General features: G+C 56.7%; 1 protein-coding gene across 4 annotated transcripts in view; it reads left to right on the top strand.

Moving 5' to 3' along the window:
- Positions 1 to 24342, top strand: part of LOC120408142 (receptor-type tyrosine-protein phosphatase kappa-like) — a 122663-nt gene that overhangs the window by 49109 nt on the left and 49212 nt on the right. For 2 of the 4 annotated variants that reach the window (XM_039544753.1, XM_039544751.1), the window contains exons 10-20: positions 1235 to 1450; positions 6881 to 7201; positions 7900 to 7997; positions 9781 to 9973; positions 11666 to 11777; positions 12858 to 13113; positions 15508 to 15547; positions 16497 to 16602; positions 22088 to 22155; positions 22683 to 22831; positions 23627 to 23714. In XM_039544753.1, coding sequence (XP_039400687.1) covers positions 1235 to 1450; positions 6881 to 7201; positions 7900 to 7997; positions 9781 to 9973; positions 11666 to 11777; positions 12858 to 13113; positions 15508 to 15547; positions 16497 to 16602; positions 22088 to 22155; positions 22683 to 22831; positions 23627 to 23714 — 1647 coding nt within the window. The remainder of the gene's footprint in view (positions 1 to 1234; positions 1451 to 6880; positions 7202 to 7899; positions 7998 to 9780; positions 9974 to 11665; positions 11778 to 12857; positions 13114 to 15507; positions 15548 to 16496; positions 16603 to 22087; positions 22156 to 22682; positions 22832 to 23626; positions 23715 to 24342) is intronic. The other 2 variants (XM_039544752.1, XM_039544754.1) reach the window with 2 other exon arrangements.

Genomic DNA, 24342 nt, shown 5'->3' with positions numbered 1-24342 from the left:
ATAATTCTCAGAGTCCTCTTTGCTCCCCCTTTTAAAGATAGGCCCTGTCAGCCCTTCTCCAGAACCCTGGGACCTCGCCCGTCCTCCTGGAGTCCTGTGAGATAATTGCTAACGGTTCTGAGGCTGCTTCAGCCAGTTCCTTAGCTACCCCAGGGTGAATCATGCTGGGGTCCTGGGGGCTGTTGCCAGGAAGAAGCCCCCCCGGTCCCTCCATGGGTAGCGGCACTTGGCTGCTGGCTGACGAGGTCCCTGTGTGTAGCTGGGGCAGAGCCTGGGATCCTTGGGGTGAAGCTCTAGGTTAGATCAGGAGCTGGATCCACATTTCAAAGTTAATGCGCAGCCAGGCCATGAAATATTCCCTCTGCCCAGCAGGCAAGTTGTGTCTAAGGGCTGAAGATGACACAGTGGGAGCCTGCCAGCCCCCACCCACACTGAGTTCCCCAGCTGAGCGCGAGGCGTTGAATCCTGGTGTGGGTGGGTGATAAACGCACTAGTCACGATAGTAATGGCCCATGGGCGGAGACCAGCCAGCCCAGCCCAGGGTCCAGGCCCTGCGGAGGTGACAACCAGCAGGCTGTGGCGTGGTAACAACACATGTGGCTCTGTCAAGGTGCCCTGAGAGGCCCCTGTTGAAAGCATGTCTCAGCCCCCTGTGACGGAGGGGAGCTGGATGGGGAGGGGGTCTCTGCTCTTGGTGACATCACCCCGCTGTCAGGAGAGCAGCACCCAGGGGCCAGTTCCCATCTCCCATCCCCAGCCATGGGGGTGGGCGTGTGCCCTGCCTGACCCCTCAGGCCCTGGTCACGCCCTGCGGGGGGGAGTGTCTGAGGCAGGAGAAGCCCCAGGCTGGGCAGAGGGCGATGCCCCAAGGACATAAACCTTCCGCAAGGAGCCTTGTGCCCTCAGCGCCCCCACCATGAGCTGCCTGGGTCAGCCCCAGTCCCTGCCGGACTCTTCCAGGGTGTTCAGACCCCTGGTGCTTCCACCAGCAGCTGCGTCCATTCATGGACCTGCCCCATGAGGGGCAAGTGAGCCCTCAGGTGGGACCAGTGAAAGCCTGGTTAGACCCCCACCCCCTCCGGGCTCCACAGGCCTGGCCTTGTGCTCCGGCCCTCGTTCTAAAAGGCCCAGGTGAGGGGGCGCCAGCCCGTCCCGGGGTGATTATCCCCCAGCCTGACGTCCCCCAGCCGGGCTGCCCCAGCCCCCACTCACACCAACCCCCTTCCTCTGGCAGAGAAATGCCCCAGGCCCCAGTGGGACCCCAGACTCCGGTTCGTGCCAGACCGGCCGTTTTATGGCCAGAATAAACAGACAACGCTGAGCTGCCCTGGGGGGTTCCAGCCTTCGCTCTCTGCGATCAGATGTGTGGGATGGGGTCAGACCCGGAGTCACTGGACTGTGCGGGACCGGGGCGCCTGGCGCCGTATCACTGAGATCGTTACCTGTGCAGGTGAGTGAGGACACAGCGGCTCTCGGCACTGGCCAGCTCCCTGCTCACAGGGCTGGAGACCCAGCTGGGGCGTGGGGTAACTGGGAACCGTCTGGGCGCACAGAGCGGGGGAGGCCCGAGGTCCAGGCCTACGAGAGGAGCCCACGAGGCCCAGGCACATTGGGGTGGGGGTTTAAGGGTATTTTTAAAGACTTGTAGCACTTGGAGCCGGCAAAGCCCCCTTGGGCCCAGCCAGCCCATCCCCAGGCCAGGGCAGGATTGTTCCCAACGGGGGGTTCCCCAGCGATGTGAGTGGCCCAGTGTTAACCGCTCCCTCCACCCCCGAGAGGATTCCACAGCTGGGGGTGTCCCTGTCAGCACGTCGGTCACAGGAACAGGCAGCGCCGGGCTGGACTGGAGCTGTGCTCCATCGAGCCCTGGATCCTGGGTCTGAACCAGCGGCTTCAGACGGAGACGTAGGAGCCCCCCGGGAGGGAGCGATGGGGTCACCTGCCCCAAGGGAGAGTCCCCACCCCCCAGTTAGAGGCTGGTTCATGCCCTTGAGCAGGAGGGGCTGGTCTTTTCCCTAAGATTTGTCCTGGTGTTCAGTGTGAGCTCTCCTCGTTCCACCCAGCTACAAACCCACAGGCGCGAGGCTGTCTGCAGACAGTAAGGCATTTGATACGGTTCCACATGGGGAATTATTAACTAAATTGGGAAAGATGGGGATCAATATGAAAATTGAAAGGTGGAGACTAAAACAGGTCGTACTGAAAGGTGAATTGTCAGGCTGGAAGGAGGTTACTAGTGCAGTTCCTCAGGGATACCATGTGTGGAAGCGCTGTGTCGGGGTGTGTGTGTGAGTTGGGGCATGGGCTGGCAGTGCACATACCGTGTGTGTGGAGGCGCTGTGTCGGGGTCGGTGTGTGTGTGTGCGTCGGGGTATGGGCTGGCAGTGCACATACCGTGGGTGGAGGCGCTGTGTTGGGGTGTCTGTAGGGATGTCGGAGTGAGGGTGTCTGGGACGTGTATCCCATTTGTAGGAGGGGCCGTGGCAGGTCCGCCCTGGAGGGGCACGTGGGGAAATTTTCCGCAGGCCCCGGGATCTGTAGGGGCCCCCAAGAGAACCGGTGAGGCCCCCGTCCCTGCCCCTCACCCGGAGTCTGAGCGCACCGGAGACCGTCCCTGAGCAGCATTGCGCCGTGTCTCCGGCGGCGCCCCTGAGCTCCGCCCCGCTCAGAGCCGCGTGGTCAGGGGGTGGGGCTGCGAGCTCCGGGCTGAGCTCTGCTCCCTCCGCTCGGCGTGGAGCTCCCAGCCCCGCCCCCTCCCCACGCGGCTCTGAGCGGGACGGAGCTCAGGGGCCCCCCTGGAGCCACAGCACAATGCTGCTGCTCAGGGACGGTCTTGGAGACGACGCGCTGAGGTTCTGGGTGAGGGGGGAGCCGGGGGTAAGGGGACGGGGTCGTGGGGGTGGGCTAAGGGGCAGGGAATCCCGGGGACCGGGCGGGGGCAGAGGCTGGGGGGACAGGGAATGGCGGGGGTTGGATTGTGGGCATTCCGGGTCTGTCAGGACTCAGCGGGGTGAATAGGGGTTGGGGCAGTCAGGGGACAGGGAGCAGGGGTGGGGTCTCTGGGGATGGTGGGGACAAGGAGCAGGATGCGTCGGGCATTCTGAGGGGGGCGGGCAGTTGGGGGGGCAGGAAGTGGGCGGGGGTCAGATAAGGGGCAGGGCCAGGCTGTTTGGGAGGCACAGCCTGCCCTACCTTCAGGGGCGGCTCCAGGCACCAGCACGCCAAGCGCATGCCTGGGGCGGGAAGCCGCGGGGGGCGCTCTGCCGGTTGCCGGGAGGGCAGCAGGCACACTGCCTTCAGTAACTTGCCTGCGGAGGATCCAGGGCCGGCTCCATACCCCAGCGCGCCAAGCGCGCGCTTGGGGCGGCGTCCCGCGGGAGGGCGGCAGGCGGCTCCAGTGGACCTCCCGCAGGCATGCCTGCGGAGGGTCCGCTGGTCCCGCGGCTCCGGTGGAGCATCCGCAGGCGTGCTACAAACCCACAGGCGCAAATCCGCACACAGTAAAGTATTTGATACGGTTCCACATGGGGAATTATTAGCTAAATTGGAAAAGATGGGGATCAATATGAAAATTGAAAGGTGGAGACTAAAACGGGTCGTACTGAAAGGTGACCTGTCAGGCTGGAAGGAGGTTACTAGTGGAGTTCCTCAGGGATCAGTTTTGGGATCAATCTTATTTAATCTTTTTATTACTGACCTTGGCACAAAAAGCGGGAATGTGCTAATAAAGTTTGCGGATGACACAAAGCTGGGAGGTATTGCTAACACAGAGAAGGATCGGGATATCATCCAGGAAGATCTGGATGACCTTGTAAATTGGAGTAATAGTAATAGGATGAAATTTAATAGTGAAAAGTGCAAGGTCATGCATTTAGGGATTAATAACAAGAACTATTGTTATAAATTGGGGACACATCAGTTGGAAGTAACAGAGGAGGAGAAGGACCTCAGAGTATTGGTTGATCACAGGATGACTATGAGCTGCCAATGTGATATGGCCGTTAAAAAAGCTAATGCAGTCTTGGGTTGCATCAGGCGAGATATTTCCAGTAGAGATAAGGAGGTGTTAGTACCGTTATATAAGGCACTGGTGAGACCTCGTCTGGAATACTGTGTGCAGTTCTGGTCTCCCATGTTTAAGAAGGATGAATTCAAACTGGAACAGGTTCAGAGACGGGCTACTAGGATGATCCGAGGAATGGAAAACCTGTCTTATGAAAGGAGACTCAGAGCTTGGCTTGTTTAGCCTAACCAAAAGAAGGTTGAGGGGGGATATGATTGCTCTTTATAAATATAACAGAGGAATAAATACTAGGGAGTGAGAGGAATTATTTAAGCTCAGTACCAGTGTGGACACAAGAACAAATGGATATAAACTGTCTATCAGGAAGTTTAGACTTGAAATTAGACGAAGGTTTCTAACTATTAGAGGAGTGAAGTTCTGGAACAGCCTTCCAAGGGGAGTAGTGGGGGCAAAAGACAATCTGGCTTTAAGACTAAGCTTGATAAGTTTATGGAGGGGATGGTATGATGGGATAGCCTAATTTGGGCAATTAATTGATCTTTGATTATCAGCAGGTAAGTATGCCCAATGGCTTGTGATGGGATGTTAGACGGGGTGGGATCTGAGTTACTACAGAGAATTCTTTCCTGGGTGCTGGCTGGTGAGTCTTGCCCACATGCTCAGGGTTTAACTGATCACCATGTTTGGGGTCGGGAAGGAATTTTCCTCCAGGGCAGATTGGCAGAGGCCCTGGAGGTTTTTCGCCTTCCTCTGCAGCGTGGGGCACAGGTCACTTGCTGGAGGATTTTCTGCACCTTGAGGTCTTTAAACCACAATTTGAGAACTTCAATAACTCAGACATAGGTTAGGGTTTTTTTACAGGAGGGGGTGGGTGAGATTCTGTGGCCTGCATTGTGCAGGAGGTCAGACTAGATGATCATAATGGTCCCTTCTGACCTTAAAGTCTATGAGTCTGTGAGACTCAGGCAGACATCACCGCATCACTCATGTTCAGGGCACATTTTCAAGTTCTTCTTTGCAAACCACAGTGTTTTTAATGAGTGTTGGGATTGTCGTCATCCCGTGACAGGGCCTTAGGCAGGCGCCTGTGGTGCCTGGGCCTTAAACCAGGCCTGCCCCAGAGCATGTCTGGCCCCTCTGACAGGACCCACGCCCTGGGAGCCCAGCAGCACCCCCTATTTTCAACAGCCCCAGAATCCACTGTGAGTGGCCTCTAGGGTAATATTTAAATCTGGACCCTCCAGCAGGAGTGCTGGAACCACCCCCGCTCTGCCCCCTCCCCCCACGACCCTGCCCCCATTCGCTCGCTGCTTTTCCCGTCTCCCCTGCCCTGGTGGGGAGGGACTCGCCTGTGGAGTCACCGCTGGGAGCTGCAGCCGCCCGACGCAGATAGGAGGCAGCCCCGGCTGAGGAGAGGTCCACCAGAGCCACCTGCCGCCCTCCCGGCGGCATGTTGCCCCAAGCGCGCGCTTGGCACGCTGGGGTCTAGAGCCGGCCCTGCCCGTAGCTGTGGTACAGGTTATTCTCCCCAGCTGCATTAGCTGCGTTTTCCATGTCAACTCTCCTGCTATTTCCAGCCCAGGTGTTAATCTCTCCAGATCCCTTTGGCTCATTTCTGTTCGCAGCTCCTCCCTACTTAATGGCACCTGTGAATTCCCTTGTGTATGGTCTGTTCCCGCCCTCAGACCTGTGCCCATGACACCTCTCCCCTCTCGCACTTTGCCGTTTCTCACTCTCGTGGTGCCGGAGCCTCTGCTTTGGCCACAGAAACCCGGGATTAAACCAGTGGGTCGGATCCTCCAGCAGCTTGTGGCCATGAAGCGGGAGTGTCCAGCCTGCTGCGAGGGGCCCGTCCCGTGGAGCAGAGCCAGCACAGAGAGCTCGGTTCCGGTGCCCTCCCGGCAGCAGGGCAGGGGCAGGGGCACAGCCGGAGGATGGGGGCGTGGCTGGGAGGCCCCTTTGCCTGCACCGGTTCCCAGCTGCAGTTCCAACCCCTCGGAGCTGAACCAGTTTGATCCCTGGACAGACTCTCCTGTGTGTGGCCAGCCAGGGCCGGGCCCAGCGCCTGGGGTCAGCTGCACTAACAGGTCCCATGCAGCCCAGAGGGGAGTCACCGGGTCCCTAGCGGGACACACGGGGCTTAGACCCGGCACCCCTCACTGTGTGGCTGGCGCCCCGAGGGATGTTACTGTCGTGTGGGCGGCAGGGGAGCCATGTGGTTGGCATCTTCTGTGGCCTTCACGCCAGCACCCCCTCCCCTGCACTCTCAGACCTGGCCCAGCCAGGGCACGGTGGGGGCTGGCTGGAATCCCGGGGGCTGCACCTAATGCACAGCAAATAGAGGGGAAATAGATATAAAATGTGTGAATTAAATGAGCCCTGATTATTAACAGAGAGGCACGGCCCAGGGAGGCTCCAATCCCAGCATGCACTCTGCTGCCACTCGGGGCCACATGGCGCAAGGCACCTGTAGTCTCCATGGGCTGCGTCCCTGTCTCACTGCAGCCCACATGTCCCCTGGGACAGGGAGCTCCAGATCCCAGCTCCCGCAAAGGGCTGCGTCCTGCTTAGCTGCCGAGCGATGGAGGTACCCACGGGAGCATGGGGGTGTTTGCCTGGAAGAACAGTTAATCAGGCTTGGATCAGAACCCCCCGGGGCTCAGTCAGGCGATGCTGATGCTAATCCTGTGTCCCTCTGTGGTGCCTTCCACCCGCGGAGCTCAGAGGTTGGTGGGTTCGGCCCCTCACCCCGCTGTGGGTGGGGAGCAGGGGCGGTGTGACTGGAACCCCTTTGCAGAGCTCTGTGCGTCTGGAAGGGGCAGGAAAGTAACCCTCATGCTGGTGCTTATTCTCTAGAGACCCCCCGGATCGTCCCAGGGGCCCTGGAGATTTCACCCACCACCATCAAACTGCGCTGGACGTGTGAGCCCCCCGAATCCTGCCAGGGCAGCTGGAAGATACAGGCCCAATGCCGGCAGGATGGACCCCTGTCAGACCCCTGCCGGAGACTAGAGCACACCACCAGAGAGCAGCCGTTACAGGGACAGGACAGAACAGTAACGTGCAGCTCCCTGCACCCCTTCACTTCCTACAATGTCACTATCTCTGGGGGCTACCCAGCGACCAGACCACCCAGCACTGTCCTCTATAGCCGGCGGGTCAACACGAGTGAAGCAGGTAGGGGAGCGGGGGAGTCACCCCAGGGCTGTGACTCCTGGGCTCGGTGCTGAGCATGGGGGCAGACGGGCCCCTGTCGCTCTGCAACTCCACCCGCCTGTCGGAGCAAATGAGCAGGCTTAGCGGGTGATCGGGGCCCTGCCTGGGGGCGGAAGGTGGGGGGCTCAGGAGAAAGGGGGTGGGGTTCCCCAGAGCAAACAGAGTCCCCCAACCCCGTCTCCCTCCCCATCTCCCCAGACATGCCTGTGGGGTGAGCCTGGAGCCTGAGGCGGGGGGTGGATCCCACGGGGAGTTCGGGCTCTGAAGGCCCAGGACGGGGAGGTTGGCAGAGGAGCTGCTGAGCTGTCCTAGCCCAGCTGGTCGGCTGCCCACGTTCCCAGCAATCCGTCCATCCAGTCCAGCCCCGGTACCAAGCCCCTCACTGTGGCGTCTGAGCCCCTCGCGCAGCCGGAGCAGGGACAGGAGCTCGGTGTCTCTGCTGCCAGGGGCTGCGCGGGAGGAGCTGTAGGACGCTGCCAGCTCCTCGTGCCCAGCCAGGCAGCACCACCCAGGAGAGGTGGCAGGGCCTAGCCCTCCCCCTCCTGCTGCAGGGACCCCCCAGAGCGCTGATCCCTGTGGCGGGAGCCCCCTCCCAGCACTCTGCACACGGGGGCTCGTCCCCGGGCCCGGTCAGTGACCTGGGATTCCTTCGCTTTCAGCCCCAGACCAACCCAAGATCAAGCCACTGGATCCCAGCACCAAAACCCTCAGGTGGAAGCAGCTGCCGCCCTGCAAAGGGGAGATCGTCGGGTACCAGGTACCGGGGCAAGCGACTTGCTGGGCAGCCTCTGGAGGGCGTTTCAGGGCAGGGCACGGTCTGAGTGGGCAGGGACAGCGAGGGGGAGGGAGCATCAGGGGGCATCGTCCAGGTGTCATTAACCATCACTGCTGCCCCTCCCGGAGCACCGAGCCCTGCCCCAGAGCGAGGGGCTCCTCGCCCCCACTCTCCAGCTCTCCCTGAGCTTTCACCCTTATGGCCAGTTGAGAGTTTAAAACTACCCAGTCCCTCCTATCTCCAGCATTGCATACATCTTGTTCCGTGCCCCTGTGCTCCAGGCTCTGACCTGGCCCCTGCCTGTGCAGCATTCGGCTCCATGCCCCTGTGCTGCAGGGTCTGATCTGGCTCCTGCCTGGTGCAGAGTGTGGCTCCGTGTCCCTGTGCTCTGGGCTCTCACCTGTTAGTCTTTGCTGCGATCCAGGGAGTTGCTTTTCACCTGTAATCCCTGTCTGGGTTAGGCCTTGGTCTCTGCCAAGGGTCCGCCTCTCCCAGGTGACCCTGGGGTGGATAAGCTCAGCAGTGGCGCTGGAGTGGGCGCTCCCTGAGGGGGGTGGGGACAGGGCATTCTCCCTGAGGGGTCCTTGGCTCTGGAACTCACTGCCCCCGTGGTCCAGCCCAGCCCACATGATGCAGATTCTGTGTGGGGCCCAGCCGCTCCAGCTGGGGGGGGTGAGGGGTCTGGTGGAGCTGAGGGAGGCTGCTCAGATCTCTTGATGCTCATCAACCCGGGTCCAGGCCAGTGTTCGGAGCAGAGCCTGCCCTTGTCGTGGTGACTGAGGTTTCGTAGCAATGGGATTGCCCGGGGCCACGTGGGTACCCCTCGATGTCTGGCTGCCTCCCCTGCCACTGGCCACCCGGGGCTGCTGGGCTGGCTCGGCGTTCCCGGCTGGGAGCTCCCAGAGGGTGAATGGCTCATAGCCCAGGGGCACTCGGGTGGGGTTCCCTGCCTGCCTCCCTGCTGCCCCAGGAGGCTGGTGGGGGCGAGGGAGCAGGCAGCCTGCAGGTGACGCTTGGCTCTGTGTTTTCATCACCGCTGACCGGCTGAGCTAGAGCCCCGGTGTAACAGCAGGCAGCGCTGGCAGGATGTTCTCTGGAAGGGTTCTCTGGCTCTGGAATCCCCTCCCACCTCCGGTCCACAACAGTCCTGGGTCCTTTCTTCCCCTGGGCTGGGTACAGCCAGGCCGGGCTGTGGGTGTTTCGTTATGTGCCGCTGGCTGGCCGGGCGAGCTCGGGACCTGTGTCGGGCACTGTATTCTGAGCTGAAAGACAAGCACCCGTTCTGCAGCGCTCGGTTCGCACTCGGCCCCGTCAGCACCTGGGGCTGCTGTGGTCGGCTCCTCGGGGGCTGGGCCTGGGGGGCTGGAGGGGCCCAGCTAAACACAGCGAAAGCGATAACAGCACCGAGCCAGTGCCGGTGCGGGAGGGTTCCGGGCCAGCGGCTCCTGAGTAACATTGACCCCGGTCCAGGCCAGCACTTTCCCGGGGGACCCCTGTGACGGGGAGCGGCTCTGGGCATTCACCCTACCTGAGCAGTGCCCGTCCTGCTGCCCAGGTGGCCGTGCCGGCTGCCACAGAGGAAGGAGAAACTCCCTGGTGCTGATGGGCTGGGCAGCTCTGCCGTGCTGGGGGTGGGGGGGGGGTGAAGTCCCTGCTGGCACAGGGTGCTCAGACGATGCCCTGCAGCGTGGGGCTTGTGCCCTGCATATCAGGAGGGGCTGGGGGTCAGAACTGCTCCTCTCCAGAGCCCTGTTCCTTTCTCTAGCTGAACATCACAGCCTGGAGAGAGTACGACAGCGATTTCCTCGAGGTTGAGGAGCTGCGGGTGAATCAGTCGGTCACCAAGTACCTGCTGCAGCCCTGGAGACACGGGAGCAACTACACAGTGACAATCCAGGGCCTCACGGCGGCCGGCCTTGGGCAGGCGTCGCGCTGGGACTTTGAAACCAACATCTCTGGTAAGGGCCTCTGAGATGTTATTGACATAAACTGTGACCGTACAGATCATTGTTGCAACCAAGGTCATATAGTGGCACCAAATCTTGTACAAAGGTTGTCGTGTGAGGTGTCTATGACAAGGTTCTGGGTTGCTGGTTATGATTGTGCTGTCTGGGTGCCTGTATCATTTTTGTATTTAAAGTTACAAGTATTGGCTCTATCCTGTCTGTATTTCACACTTGTGCTGTGCTTCTGGGTGACACCCCAGACAATTTGGCATCAGCTCTGCCTGGCCTGCTTGAGGGCCCATTAAGGCCCATCAGCTAATACAACTGACCCATGGAGAGAAGCAGCTACACCCTGTGACTCAGCAAGGCAGGGACAGGCCTAGGGCCAGGTTTTCCAGGCTGTGCTGGGCAGCTTGCGGTTGGGACAAAGGAAGCAGAGGCCACACGGCAAGAGACTATAAAAGGAGCTGCAGCTCCTCCATCTTGTCTTCAATCCTGCTTCTGACCTCTGGAGTGTCTAGGGGAATTGCTTGTGTGACTTGTGGTTGGCCAGTGGGGTGAGACCAAAGTCCTCTCTGGCTGGCTGGTTTGGTGCCTTAGTAACGAAGGACCCCCAGCCTGGGGCTGTGACTGCCTGATCTGAGCGATTTGTCCTGAACTGATACTCTCAGTGCTGTCCCGCCAGAGGCAGCAGCGTTACAGCCTCCCTGCTCTAGGATGAGTCCGAGGGGGCCGAGGACCAGGGCACGGACCAAAAGCGACTCCCAGAGCTCTCTGGCCTGGCTCCCGGCCCCTCTCCTTTCCCCCGGTGCTGTGTCCCAGGAGAGCACGGGCCCAGCGTGCCCAGCTGAGCCGGGTGCGGCGTGGCGCTCACCTCCCTGCTGTGCTCTCCCTTCACCCAAGGCCAGGCACAGCACGGCAGGAGCAGGGGGGGTTATTCCCAGACAGACTGGCAGTGTTCCTGAGCCAGGCCTGGCAGCACCCCCAAAATGGGCTGGTGCAGACTGAGACCCGGAGTTGCCGGCACAGAGGCCCGAGGCAGCAACAGGGGTTCGTTGCCCGGTGTGCTTAGCTCCAATAAACACACCAAGGTGGAGAAGCAGACAAAGTTCATTTGAGCCCAAATAAGGTGCAAGGGAGACATAGCAATCTCAAATCCTGCACACAGATACAAGCCGTTTTTCCCTTCTTATACATGATTTTAGCTAAGCATTCCCATTACCCCCACACTACTCATCCCCCTCCACCCCCCCCTTCTTGCCCCTCCCGTCTATTCCCATATAGCAAATACACTTTGCAATGGCAATTACACTAAGCAGGTTAAATCATACTTGGCAAAAACCACTTTAACTCGTTAGTAACTCTTCTGTGAACAGTTATCTTGTTTTACTCCCTCTTTGAGCAGGCAGGCTCATTATAGCAGGCCTTGTTATTACCTTCTGGTGCAGGTGTTGTAACTGAGAACCATTCTTTGTTGCTGGCCTGTTAGGTCAATTAAAGTTCAAACATAAACATGGAAGCGCTTTGGTCAGACATGGAGTGACTTTAGTTCATTCAGGCCTAATACAGATGCCTGATGACACCAACACCGGCGTTGGCTCCAGGGCAGTTCTGTGCCTCTGGCTGTCAGAGGGGCCCTTCCTGTCTCCCCAGACAGCGTGCGATGCTGCCCGCTGACGCGTTCCCTTTGGTTAATCCCTGCAGAGCCAGACATCCCCGCCAGCGTCACCGCCCTGAGCGTCTACAGCATCTCCCCGTCGAATGGGACGGCTCTAATCCCCCTGCAGCCCGTCCCTGGGCTCCATGGACCCATCAGGTACGCTCAGCTCAGCAGGGAGTATTGCTGCTACTCGCAGGAAAACACCCCCTGGAATCAGTGAGGGGTCTTTGCAGCCAGAGGCCTCAGCCGCGCACAGCACGTCACCACGCCCGGGGGTGCACTTAGCCCACCCCGGCCTGGGCGCAGCCCCCGCCAGCTGTGGTCACGCGGCTGGAAGGTGTCCGGAGGTGCTACCAGTCATTGACTTATGAGGAGAGGCTGATGACTTATGAGGAGAGGCTGAGGGAACTGGGATTGTTTAGCCTGCAGAAGAGAAGAATGAGGGGGGATTTGATAGCTGCTTTCAACTACCTGAAAGGGGGTTCCAAAGAGGATGGATCTAGACTGTTCTCAGTGGTAGAAGATGACAGAACAAGGAGTAATGGTCTCAAGTTGCAGAGGGGGAGGTTTAGGTTGGATATTAGGAAACACTATTTCACTAGGAGGGTGGTGAAGCACTGGAATGGGTTCCCTAGGGAGGTGGTGGAATCTCCTTCCTTAGAGGTTTTTAAGGCCCGGCTTGACAAAGCCCTGGCTGGGATGATTTAGTTGGGGATTGGTCCTGCTTTGAGCAGGGGGTTGGACTAGATCCCTCCTGAGGTCCCTTCCAACCCTGAGATTCTATGATTCTATGATTATTAGTATGTGTATGTCGTATAGCGCCCAAAGGGGTGCTGGGCACTTCCCAGAGGGAACGGGACACCCAGGCTCCTTCCCCACAGAGCTTTCACCAAAACCTCCGAGCAGCCCCCGCGGGTGGGGTGACTGGCAGTAGGGGGATGGGCTGGGGAGGTTTGTTCTCCACGGCTTTGTCCAGTCTGGTGATAACACTCAGCAATGGGCTCCCCCATTCCCGGAGGGTTCCCCAGCCTGGCCCAGCCTGCGGCAGGAATTTTCCCTGACAATCACCCTGCGTTTCCCCCATCACCCCCCAGCCCCCAGCTGGCTAACCCCTCTCCTGCACCCTTCAGTTCCCCCGTCTCCCCTCGGCCCCCGTCTGGCTAACCCCATCTCCCTGCCCCATTCAGTTTCCCCCATCTCCCCTTGGCCCCCGTCTGGCTAACCCCTCCCTTGCAGGGAGTATCAGATCATTGTATCTGCGATGCAGAACGGCAGCAAAGCGGACGCCTGCCGCTCACCAGGTCTGCAGCCGTTCAACTCCAGCCTGGAGCGTGACATGTACCTGGCTGCCGTGCTCCCCGCGCAGAACCTCACAGGCCCGACTGACTTCGTGCTGGGCGACGGGGCCCGTCACTCCGGGTACTACAATGCTCCCCTCCGCCCCCACAGGAACTACACGGCCTTCGTCCGTGTCGTCAGCCGCTGGAAGCAGGTAGCTCTCGATTCCCCTGGGCTTCGGCTCCTCCCAGGCCAGGAGCCTCTTCGCTCAGGGCTGCCCATGCTGCAGCGGGCAGGCTGGGAGGTGGCAGCCGAGGGCTGGGGTATTAGAGACAGGGAGGACCTGGCTGCCCACCCCATGCCCGTCTCCAAGCAGTGCAGCGGGATGGTCCCTGTGGGTGGGATACTGCTCCCGCCCCTTCGCACTGTGGAGGCTGGGAACGGCCTGTTGGGCCACATCTGGTCCATCCTTCGCCCACCCCCCAAGCTCCACTGGGCCCTTTTGTTAGGATTTGTCCAGCCGAAAGGTACTCCTGAGATGGGGCTTTCATCACTCGCCCTTGGGAGCCCATCCCCAGGCCGAGACAGTGCGGGGAGTGTGTTCTAATGGTTAGAGTAAGAGGCTGGCAGCCAGGACTCCTGGGTTCTCTTTCAGGCCATGCTGATGATTTGCTGTGTGGCCTGGGCAAAGATGAAGTAATAGAATTTATTTTCTCTAATTTGAGCAAAGCTTTAGGATTTTAGGGCACCAACCCCCGTAATATCCAGGTGCAAAGTCACTGAGCCCGGCTTTGCCTCAGTTTCCCCATCTGTAAAGTCAGGACAATATCTTACAGGGAGATGATTAAGGCTGTCGATTAATCGCAGTTAACTCACACGATTAACTCAAAAAATTAATTGGGATTAAATAAATTAATCACAATTAATTGCAGTTTTAATCACACTGTTAAACAATAGAATACTAATTGAAAGTTATTAAATAGTTTTGAATGTTTTTCTACATTTTCAAATATATTGATTTCAGTTACAACACAGAATACAAAGTGTACAGTGCTCACTTTATAGTGTTATTTTTATTAGAAATATTTGCACTGTAAAAATGATAAACAAAAGAAATATTATTTTTCAGTTCACCTCATACAAGTACCGTAGTGCAATCTCTTTATCATGCAAATGCAACTTACAAATGTAGATTTTTTTTTACATAATTGGACTAAAAAACAAAACAATGTAAAATGTAGAGCCAGAAAGTCCACTCAGTCCTACTTCTTGTTCAGCCAGTCGCTAAGACAAATAAGTTTGTTTACATTTACGGGAAATAATGCTGCCTGCTTCTTATTTACATCACCTGAAAGTGAGAACAGGTGTTCACATGGCACATTTGTAGCTGGCATTGCAAGATATTTACGTGCCAGACATGCTAAACATTTGTCTGCCCTGCATGCTTCGGCCACCATTCCAGGGGACATGCTTCCTTGCTGATGATGCTTGTTTAAAAATAATGCGTTAATTAAATTTGTGACTGAACTCCTTGGGGGAGAATTGTATGTCTCCGGCTCTTTTACCCGCACTCTGCCATATACTTCATGTTATAGCAGTCTCGGATGATGGCCCAGCACATGTTGTTCGTTTTAAGAACAATTTCACTGCAAATTTGACAAAACACAAAGAAGGTACCAATGTGAGACTTCTAAAGATAGCTCCAGCACTCGACCCAAGGTATAAGAATCTGAAGTGCCTTCCAAACTCTGAGAGGGACGAGGTGCGGAGCATGCTTACAGAAGTCTTAAAAGAATAACACTCTGACGTGGAAACTACAGAACCCGAACCATCAAAAAGGAAAATCAACCTTCTGCTGGTGGCATCTGACTCAGATTATGGAAATGAACATGTGTCGGTCCACACTGCTTTGGATTGTTATTGAGCAGAACCTGTCATCAGCATGACTCATGTCCTCTGGAATGGTGGTTGAGGCATGAAGGGACACATGACTCTTTAGCGCATCTGGCACATAAATATCTTGCAACGCCAGCTGCAACAGTGCCATACAATGAAATGCCTGTTCTCACTTTCAGGTGACATTGTGAACAAGAAGTGGGCAGCATTATTTCCTGTAAATGTAAACAAACTTGTTTGTCTGAGCGATTGGCTGAATAAGAAGTAGGACTGAGTGGACTTGCAGGCTCTAGAGTTTCACATTGTTTTGGTTTTGAATGCAGGGTTTTTTGTACATAATTCTACATTTGTAAGTTTAACTTTCATGATAAAGAGATTGCACTACAGTACTTGTATGAGGTGAATTGAAAAAAACTATTTTTTTTTAATGTGCAAATATTTGTACTAAAAATAAACAAATATAAAGTGAGCACTGTACACTTTGTATTCTGTGTTGTAATTGAAATCAATGTATTTGAAAATGTAGAAAACATCCTAAACTATTTAAATAAATGGTATTCTGTTATTAACAGCACGATTAATGGCTTGACAGCCGTAGAAGTGATGTCTGTGAAGCACGCAGCGATCCGTGCCTGGAGCCCTTATCTCAGGGATCACAAGGCATTGATAGAAATGGCTACTTCGGGCTCATCCCTCTCTGTCTCTTCCGTAGATGGAGAAATCCAGCTGTGTGCGCTATGACTTCTCCGTTGGTAAGCAGCCCGTTGTGGCTCGGCTTTGACCCGGTGCCAGGGAGAAATCCCCTCCACCCCCTTCCTTTTATTGAGAACTCTCCTTTACCGCAGAGTAGAGCTAGCTTGGACCCCGACAAACGGGCTCTGCCATGCTGGGGGCAGGCGGCTCACCCCCGAACCTGGCAGACGAGGTCAGTGCCCCAGGGGCGGGTAGAGCCAGCCCCACCGGGACACTTAGCCTGGGCACCCAGCAGTGTGGAAATCACCTGGAACCCGAGGGCCACTCAGCTGGGCACAAGGGGGCAGATTGCAGCCCCCCCCCCTTGCCTCAAACAGGGAGCTGCTGCCCGCAGGGACCAGCCGTCCCAGCATGCTGTGCTCAGGCTTGGTCTGACGGTCGTACCACAGGGACCACCCATCCCAGCACTGGCTTCAGCCTGGCGGTGTGGTCCCAGGTGACGCATTGCACGCTGGGTTGCATGGTGCTGGGCAGTCCAGCGAAGGGGGCTGCACCGGCACCCAGATCGAGCTGGGTTTAGGCCCAGCTCTGCCACAGACTGTCTGTGTGACCTCGGGCAAATCACTTCACTTCTCTCCCTCTCCCCCTCACCGTCCTTGTCTATTCCAGTGCAAGCACTTCGGGGCAGGGGTTGCCTCCCTGCATGGGTGCGTGCAGCACCCGGCGCGGCGGGGCCTGGAGCCTGGCTGGGGCCTCTGGGCACCACCATGAAATGACACGGACCCAGTCTCAAAGGGCTGGGAGTGGCCGTGCGGGTCACACCTGGGTCCCTGCCGTAGCCAGTGTCTGCCCCGGGCACCTGGCTACGCCCTGTGCCTGGCTGAAGCCCATGGCAGCTGTGCCCTGTGTGTGCCGTGGGTCTGCCAGGGACCCGCGAGATGCAGGCTGGCTCAGCGACTAGGCAGGAGTCTGCCACATGCCCACTGGTTCTGGTTCTGTTGCTTGCAGGAGAGGCCCAGACTCCCCAGCCCGGGGGCCTGGCGCTAGCCGTGGCGGTGCCGGTGCTGGTGCTGTTGGCCACAGGGGCCCTGCTGCTGTGGTTCCTGCTCGCCAGGTCAGTGCGTTTGGTGGGCCCCAGGGGTCCCGTCCTGCACCGGCTCCTGCTCGGCAGCTGGGAACCCAGCTCCTCAGGCTGTACAGCTGGTAGTGCCAGGTGGCGAATCCCACGGGGTGTGACGGGCAGTGCCTGGGGTAGCGTGTCCCTGAGTCCCTCAACCCTGTCGCTCGGTGGAAAGCTGCTAAGGGGTATCAGGGTCAGGCCGTTTCTTTTCACCTGGCCCATGGCTGAGCCAGACACACCTGCTGGTGGCACCCCGTGTCGCTGGCCTGGTAACAGGCCTTGATGTGCCTGGGACAGAGCACCCGGCACTGCTGGCTGGGCAGTGGGACAGTGCCTCTGATATTGAAGCAGCAAAGAATCCTGTGGCACCTTATAGACTAACAGACGTTTTGCAGCATGAGCTTTCGTGGGTGAATACCCACTTCTTCAGATGCAAGAAGAAGAAGTGGGTATTCACCCACGAAAGCTCATGCTGCAAAACGTCTGTTAGTCTATAAGGTGCCACAGGATTCTTTGCTGCTTCTACAGAACCAGACTAACACGGCTACCCCTCTGATATCTGATATTGAATAAACTACAGCTCCAGGCCAGCCACAGACGGAAGTGACCGAGTCACCGGTGTCCCTGGCCCGTCAGTGACCTCCCCACGGCGTGGGAAACCCAGTGGGGGTGGCAGAAGCCCACTTCCTAGGGCCAGAATTTCATTTGTAATGAAAGCGGTGCCAGGGCTCAAGCAACTTTTTTTACTTTTGTGACGGAGCAGGAAGCAGGGAGAATTTGACCTAGGAATGTTGCAGGGAGGTTACATTGGGAATGAGAAGGAAGCTACCTGAGCTGTAACCTGAGCCAGGACGGGGGTGGGGAGAAGTGACACCTTTTGCCTGGGAGACTGAACAAAGGAGAGGAGGAGCAGAGGGGAGGGGGCAGAGAGCGGCTGGAGGGATTTTTAGTTTCAGTTTGGGCTGGGGGGTGCAACGCAGGGAACCCCAAGCTGGGGTCTAAGCTCCCTGAACCCCCCCAGAAGGACTTGATTGAGGGGTCCTGGTTGTGCCTACACGCTCTGCTTGGGACTCCGTTCCCGTCATCTAATAAACCTTCTGTGTTACTGGCTGGCGGAGAGTCACAGTGTATGTCAGGAAGAGGGGTGCAGGGCCCTGACTCCCCCACACGCCGTGACAACTTTCATAACTGATGGGGCAAACCCAGCGGTGCCGGGGCCCAGCCCTGCCTGTCCCAGAGGTGCCGGGCTCAGCCCTGGGAAGCCCTGGCACAAATGGAGCCCGGCCTAACGCACAGACAGCGACATCCCCAACCAGCCGCCCCGGAGGACGGGGTCTGCCCCTTGCTGGCCGTCTCAGTGCAGTGGCCAAGGGCTGAACAGCCGTGCAGTGCGACTGCCCCGTTAGCCTAAGGGTGGCCCCGGTGGGTCAGGGCCAGGGCACATTGGCAGGGGCTGAGGGGGACGCATGTCGTGCAGAGCTGGGCATGAACAAGGCTGCCAGCTGGGCTGCAGGGCTGCGAGCTGGCTGCTTTCAGCACCACCAGAGTGACTGTAATTCACAAAGCCCCTCCCTGGGCACGGCTCCCCAGCGGCCTGGCCTGCCCAGCATGCCCCTGCCCGGGCAGCAGAGCCGCAGCCACCCAAAGGCCCAGGCAACTCCGGGGACTGGGGTGCTGGCCTAGCCCCCTACCCTGCATAGCGCGGCCCAGGTGTTGTGTATTTGGGTGTCGTGGTCATAGAATCTTGTGTTGCTCTGGCAACTGAGTTAGATTATTAGGGGATAGCCCAGCCAGTTTGGGTGGCTGTTGGTTAGTTCTGTGTGTAGCAAGGAATGGCTGCTCCAAGGTTTACAGCTCTCGGTGTCTCCAGTGATTTCTTCCTAAACTGCTGCCCCCAAGGATATAACAACGTGGCGACGAGGGTGGGATCCCTGTGCTGCCCCAGCAACAGAAGGATGTAGAAGTTAAGGTACAAAAACAAACAAACCAACCTTGTTTGCTGCTGGACGGGGGTGAGAACTGGCTTGTTTGCTCTGACTGTGGAAACTGAAACTAAAACCATGGCTACACTTACAGGGCCACTGGAACCTTTTGAGGAGACTATAGTGCAATGGCCTGTGTATACTGAGCGTTTTGAGCTTTTTGTTATTGCAAATGACATTACAGAAGAGAAGAAGGTGCCAATATTCTTAAGTATTGTAGGGACTAAGACCTGCTCCCTGCTACGCAGCTTACTACACCCTGTTAAGCCAGAGACTAAATCTTACAGTGACATTGTGGAAATCCTGGGGTCCCATTTTTCCCCAAAACCACTGGTAATTGCTGAAAGATACAGGTTCCACAAAAGAGGCCAGAAAGAAGACAAAACAGTTGTACAATTTGTAGCCATTTTAAAAAAGCTAGCAGAACACTGTGAATGTAAGGAGATGTTAAATGATGCCCTGCGTGACAGGTTAGTGTGTGGCCTGTACAGTGAAGCTATACGGAAGCGCCTACTGACAGAGGCTCAGCTTACCTTACAGAAGGCTGTTGATATTGCTGTCTCCATGGAACTGGCTACAAGGGAGGCACAATCCATCGGTGCATCCCCTAGGGTGCAAAAAGTGTCACAAGAACCTACCCACAAAACTGTGCAGAGTCAGGAATGTTACCGCTGTGGTAAGCCGGGTCACCAGGCATCAGAATGCTGCTGTAAGGACCTGGTGTGTCGACACTGTGGCAAAAAGGGACACATTGAGTATGCCTGTAAACAAAAGGAAAAGAGGCCTGTGGTCTGGCCGACAAAAAGAGGAACCTTGCATACCCTAGAGCAGACCCAGGATGACCAAGGAGATACCGCCTCACAAGAAGAAGAGCCACTCCACGTTTTGTCTTTGGCAGTGAGCTCACATGAATACTGGGTAACCCCGTTGTTGGACGGCAAACCTATACGCATGGAACTGGACACCGGTGCAGCCGTTTCGCTGGTCTCCGAGACTGTGTATAAAGAAAAGCTACAGCATCTTCCGCTTAAAGCAACAAAAACTGTTCTGAAGACGTATACAGGAGAAGCTGTGCCCATGTTGGGCACTATTGATGTTAAGGTGGAGCTCAATGGACAGGCTGCTAAAACCACTTCACGAGCTCCTTGGGCAGAACAAGGCCTGGAAGTGGACTGAAGCCTGTGATGTTGCATTTAACAAAGCTAAGGATGCATTGCTAAATTCTGAAGTTCTGACGCACTTTGATCCATCCTTACCCCTACAATTGGCCTGCGATGCCGCCCCTTATAGAGTGGGAACAGTCGTGTCACACATTATGCCTTCGGGAGAAGAGAGACCTATTGCTTTTGCTTCATGCACTCTAAGCAAAGCGGAAACTAACTACGCCCAAATCGAACGTGAGGCATTTGGAATTGTTTTCAGATTTCGGAAGTTTCATCAGTACCTGTTCAGACGGAAGTTTACTCTTCTCACAGACCATCGACCCCTGACTTCAATTTTTGGACCCCACACAGGCATTCCCCCATTAGCCGCTAGTCATATGCAACGGTGGGCATTGTTGCTTTCTGTGCACACATATGAAATCAAATATTGGAAATCCACTCTGCATGCCAATGTGGATGGTCTCTCAAGGCTGCCTTTGCCAGTCAACTGTCGAGATATTGCCCAGAAGAAAATCTTTTACTTTGAATAGGTAGAGAATACACCCATCATCGCCACTCAGGTAAAGAAGGCAACTTGAGTTGACCCAGTATTGTCCCAAGTTATGGACCTGGTGATGCATGGAACATCTCAACGAACCTCTCTGGTCTCACCTGACTTTGTTACCTATATGTCCAGGAGGACGGAGTTATCAATCCAATCTGGTTGTTTGTTGTGGGGGAGACGTGTCATTATCCCACCACCACTCAGATCACAGATGTTAGAACAGCTCCATTCCGGTCACTGTGGAATAGTGCGCATGAAGGAAATTGCACAAAGCTATTTTTGGTGGCCTGAATTGGACAGTGCTATTGAGGAGAAGGCAAGAGATTGTATGTCATGTCAGGGTGTGAGGAATGCACCCCAGTGGGCACCCCTACACCCATGGGACTGGCCTGAAAACCCGTGGCAACGTATTCACGTTGACTTTGCTGGCCCCCTTGAAGGAAGCATGTTCTTGGTGGCAGTAGATGCCCATTCTAAATGGACAGAAGTCTCTATAATGCAGTCCACTACTGCAGAGAGTACTATCCAAAAACTACGGGGACTCTTTAGTCGTTTCGATCTGCCAGAAAAACTTGTGAGCAACAACGGACAGCAGTTCGTCTCTCAGGAGTTTCAAAAGTTTATGAAGGCAAAAGAGATACACCACATCACTTCAGCACCATATCATCCATCCACCAATGGATTAGCTGAAAGATTTGTGCAGACAATGAAACAAGCTTTGAAATCGGCAAGGGGACAATTATCCATTCAAAAGTGTCTGGACACCTTCTTATTATCCTACAGAAACACACCTCATGCTACGACCCAGGCATCCCCGGCCTTTCTAATGATGGGACGACAGCTGCGCACTTGCTTGGTTCTGCTGAACCCTTCTGAACCCTGACAAATTGTGCAACGTCAGCAGCAAGATCAAGTTCTCAGGCGTGCACCCAGAGCAAAAGACCGAACCTTTAGCCCGGGACAGCCAGTTTTGGCTCGGAATTATACTTCTGGAGCTAAATGGGTCCCTGCCACTGTCATCGCTCAAACGGGACCTGTTTCCTACACAGTCCGGACTGCAGAGGATCTCACCTGGCAGCGACATGTAGATCAGCTGCTGCCAGGTCATGCCAGTCCTCGGGACACATCGTCAGTTGAGTTGCCTGACTTCACCACCTCTGGCGAGACACTGAATCGAGAGTATCAGAGGGGTAGCCGTGTTAGTCTGGTTCTGTAGAAGCAGCAACAGGTGAATCGAGAGTCACCTGTTCCTGATGTTTTCCCTCCATTACTGCCAGCGGCAGAGATACCCCTTTGCCCGGCACAAGCTGATACTCCACCCTCGTCGCCATGTTGTTGTATCCTTGGGGGCAACAGTTTAGGAGGAAAACACCGGAGACACAGAGAGCTGTAAACCTTGGAGCAGCCATTTCTTGCTACACACAGAACTAACCAACAGCCACCCAAACTGGCTGGGCTATCCCCTAATAATCTAACTCAGTTGCCAGAGCAACACACGATTCTATTACCACGACAACCAGATACACAACACTGGGGGTGAGGCTTGGGCACTGGGGGCCCAGCTCTGAGCAAGGCAGTGCCCTGCATGCTGGGGGCTGAGGTGTCTCTCCTGGATGGGACGGGCTGATCAAAGCCATTGACAGCAGGGCTGTTACATGGGCTGCCTTTGGCCTGCAGGCCCCAGGAGAAGCCGCAGTCAGCTGGGGGGCATTCCCGGGGCGTCGGGGGACATGGTCTCCCCTCTCAGGCTCTCCGCCGCTCATCCCGGGTCTCACCTTGCTAATCCGCAGGAAGAAGCGGAACGACTCAAAGGACCACAACAGCAATGGGGCAATCCCCCTGAAGAGGAACCGAGGAGGTGTGGGCGGAGCGAGGCCAATCCTGGCCCTGTCTGGATGTGCTGGCGTCTCCGTGCACAGTCCGAGGGCTCCTAATGCCCCTCCCTGGGACTGGGGAGGCTCGGGGGCCCTGGCTGGCAGGGGATGGTCATGCCCTCCCTGGGACCAGGGCCTGCACTGGCCAGTGGGGGGAGGGATACCAGCACAGGGACAGGGGGCTCTGGCTGGTATGGGGGTGACACCCACACACGGATTAGGGGGCCCTGGCCAGCAGGGGGTGCTGACACCCTCACAGAGACAGGGGGCCGTGGCCAGAAGCGAGTGATGACACTCTCCCAGGGATTGGGGGGCCCTGGCTGGCGGGGGGGTGCTGACACTCTCCCAGGTATTGAGGGGCCCTGGCTGGCGGGGGGTGCTGACACTCTCCCAGGGATTGAGGGGCCCTGGCCGGCAGGGTTGGTGACGCCAGCCCAGTTTGAATGGCAGAGCTCCAGCGCCGTGCAGCCGGGCCCCAGGGACAGGCTAACCTCTGGTTTCTGGATCCCAGCAGGCGCAAGCAGGCTGCGCACGCAGATCCCGGTGGCTGAACTGCTGGAGTCTCTGAAGCGGTTTAAGAGAGCGGAAATGGAGGAGGAGGGGATAGAGGACGACGCAAATCCCGAACGGCCCCCAGTGGGGCGCAATGCGGAGTACCAGGTTGGTGCCAGAACTCACTGCACATTTCAGTCTCACTACGCTGCAGCTGAGCTGTACTGCACGGCTACATGGGGAAATGCTTCCCCTTGGGGCACTCTGATTCCAGAGTGGCCACTGCGTTAGAGCTGCAGCAGGGGCCTGTTTACGGGACAGGGAGCAGGCAGATACCGGACACAGTGCTGGTGTATAATACTTTACGGACTTTTTATTGCTTACAAAAAACCTTCCTTACATTACATTTATACCCCAGAGTTCATAGTTACAAGTTCCGATGGTTAGTTGAGGTTTATTTTAATTACAAGGTGCGGGAAGTTCACAAATACTGCACCATATTTAAACCAGGCTTTGGATTAATAAATGACTTTAAATTGCCAATGTGTGAAGCCTTCATTTATAATTTACTTTGAGACGTCATTAGTTTTTGTTTTTGTTGTTAACACGCAATGCACGTATGCATGTTAAGCATCCTTCATTTACACTGGGCCTTAATAGCCTATAACACATTACATGGATAGATACATGTCCCAGCATCATGGGGCGCAGTTCCAGCCTGGCCTCATGGGGCGCTGTTCCAGAGTAGCCGGAGCTATACAGCTATAGCACTTGACCCTATTCTGGAATGACTCCGCCGTGTAGACAAGCCTCTATCAGCCATGCTGGCTGAGCTGTGCTGGCCGCCTGGGTCGCACTCTGGCCCCAGTGCCCTGGCAGGTGTGGTGCCCTCAGGCTGGCCCCTGTGCCGATAGGGCTGGCAACTGAGCGTCCCTAACCTAAGTCCCTTCTCTTCCCCTGCAGAAACTGGTCTCAGGTTTACTGCATCCAAGCCATGCTGGCAAGGAGCCCTGCAACCAGGCCAAGAACCGCTACAAGAGCGTCATCCCATGTGAGCAGAGCCTCTTCTCACCTCTTTGCTGAGCACTGTGTAAACGCTTCGTTTTACAAAGGAGACGCTACAGCCAGGCCACCTGGGCTGGGATCCCAGTGGAGCACAGAAGCCAGGCAATGCTGGGCCTGGGTGCTGCTGCAGATGGGAGACTGCCAAGGAAACCTAGGTGCAGCGGGGAGTGGGGCAGGTGACTCAGTGGGGTGCTGTCTGTTAGGAGTGAGTGCTGAGTGCAATGCACCAGCATGGCACTAGGGGGTGCTATGCAGCAGGGAGCAGGGCAGGTGACTCAGTGCGGTGCTGTCCGTTAGGAGTGAGTGCTGCCTTCAATGCACCAGCATGGCACTAGGGGGTGCTGTGCAGGGGAGGCGTGAGGTGGGTGACTCACTGGGGTGCTCTCCGTTAGGAGTGAGTGCTGCCTGCAATGCCCTGGCCTGGCACTAGGGGGCGCTGTGCAGGGTGGAGCGGGTTGGGTGACTCAGTGGGGTGCTCTCCCTTAGGAGTGCTGAGTGCAATACCCCAGCTTAGTACTAGGGGGCGCTGTGCAGTGGGTAGCAGGGCGGGTGACTGAGTGGGGTGCTCTCCATTAGGAGTGAGTGCTGCCTACAATGCCCCGGCTTGGCACTAG

This window comes from Mauremys reevesii, linkage group 6 (genome assembly GCF_016161935.1).
Source record: "Mauremys reevesii isolate NIE-2019 linkage group 6, ASM1616193v1, whole genome shotgun sequence".
Taxonomy (NCBI): domain Eukaryota; kingdom Metazoa; phylum Chordata; order Testudines; family Geoemydidae; genus Mauremys; species Mauremys reevesii.
The sequence above is the reverse complement of the archived record's forward strand: the minus strand, read 5'-3'. Positions and strand labels throughout refer to the sequence as shown.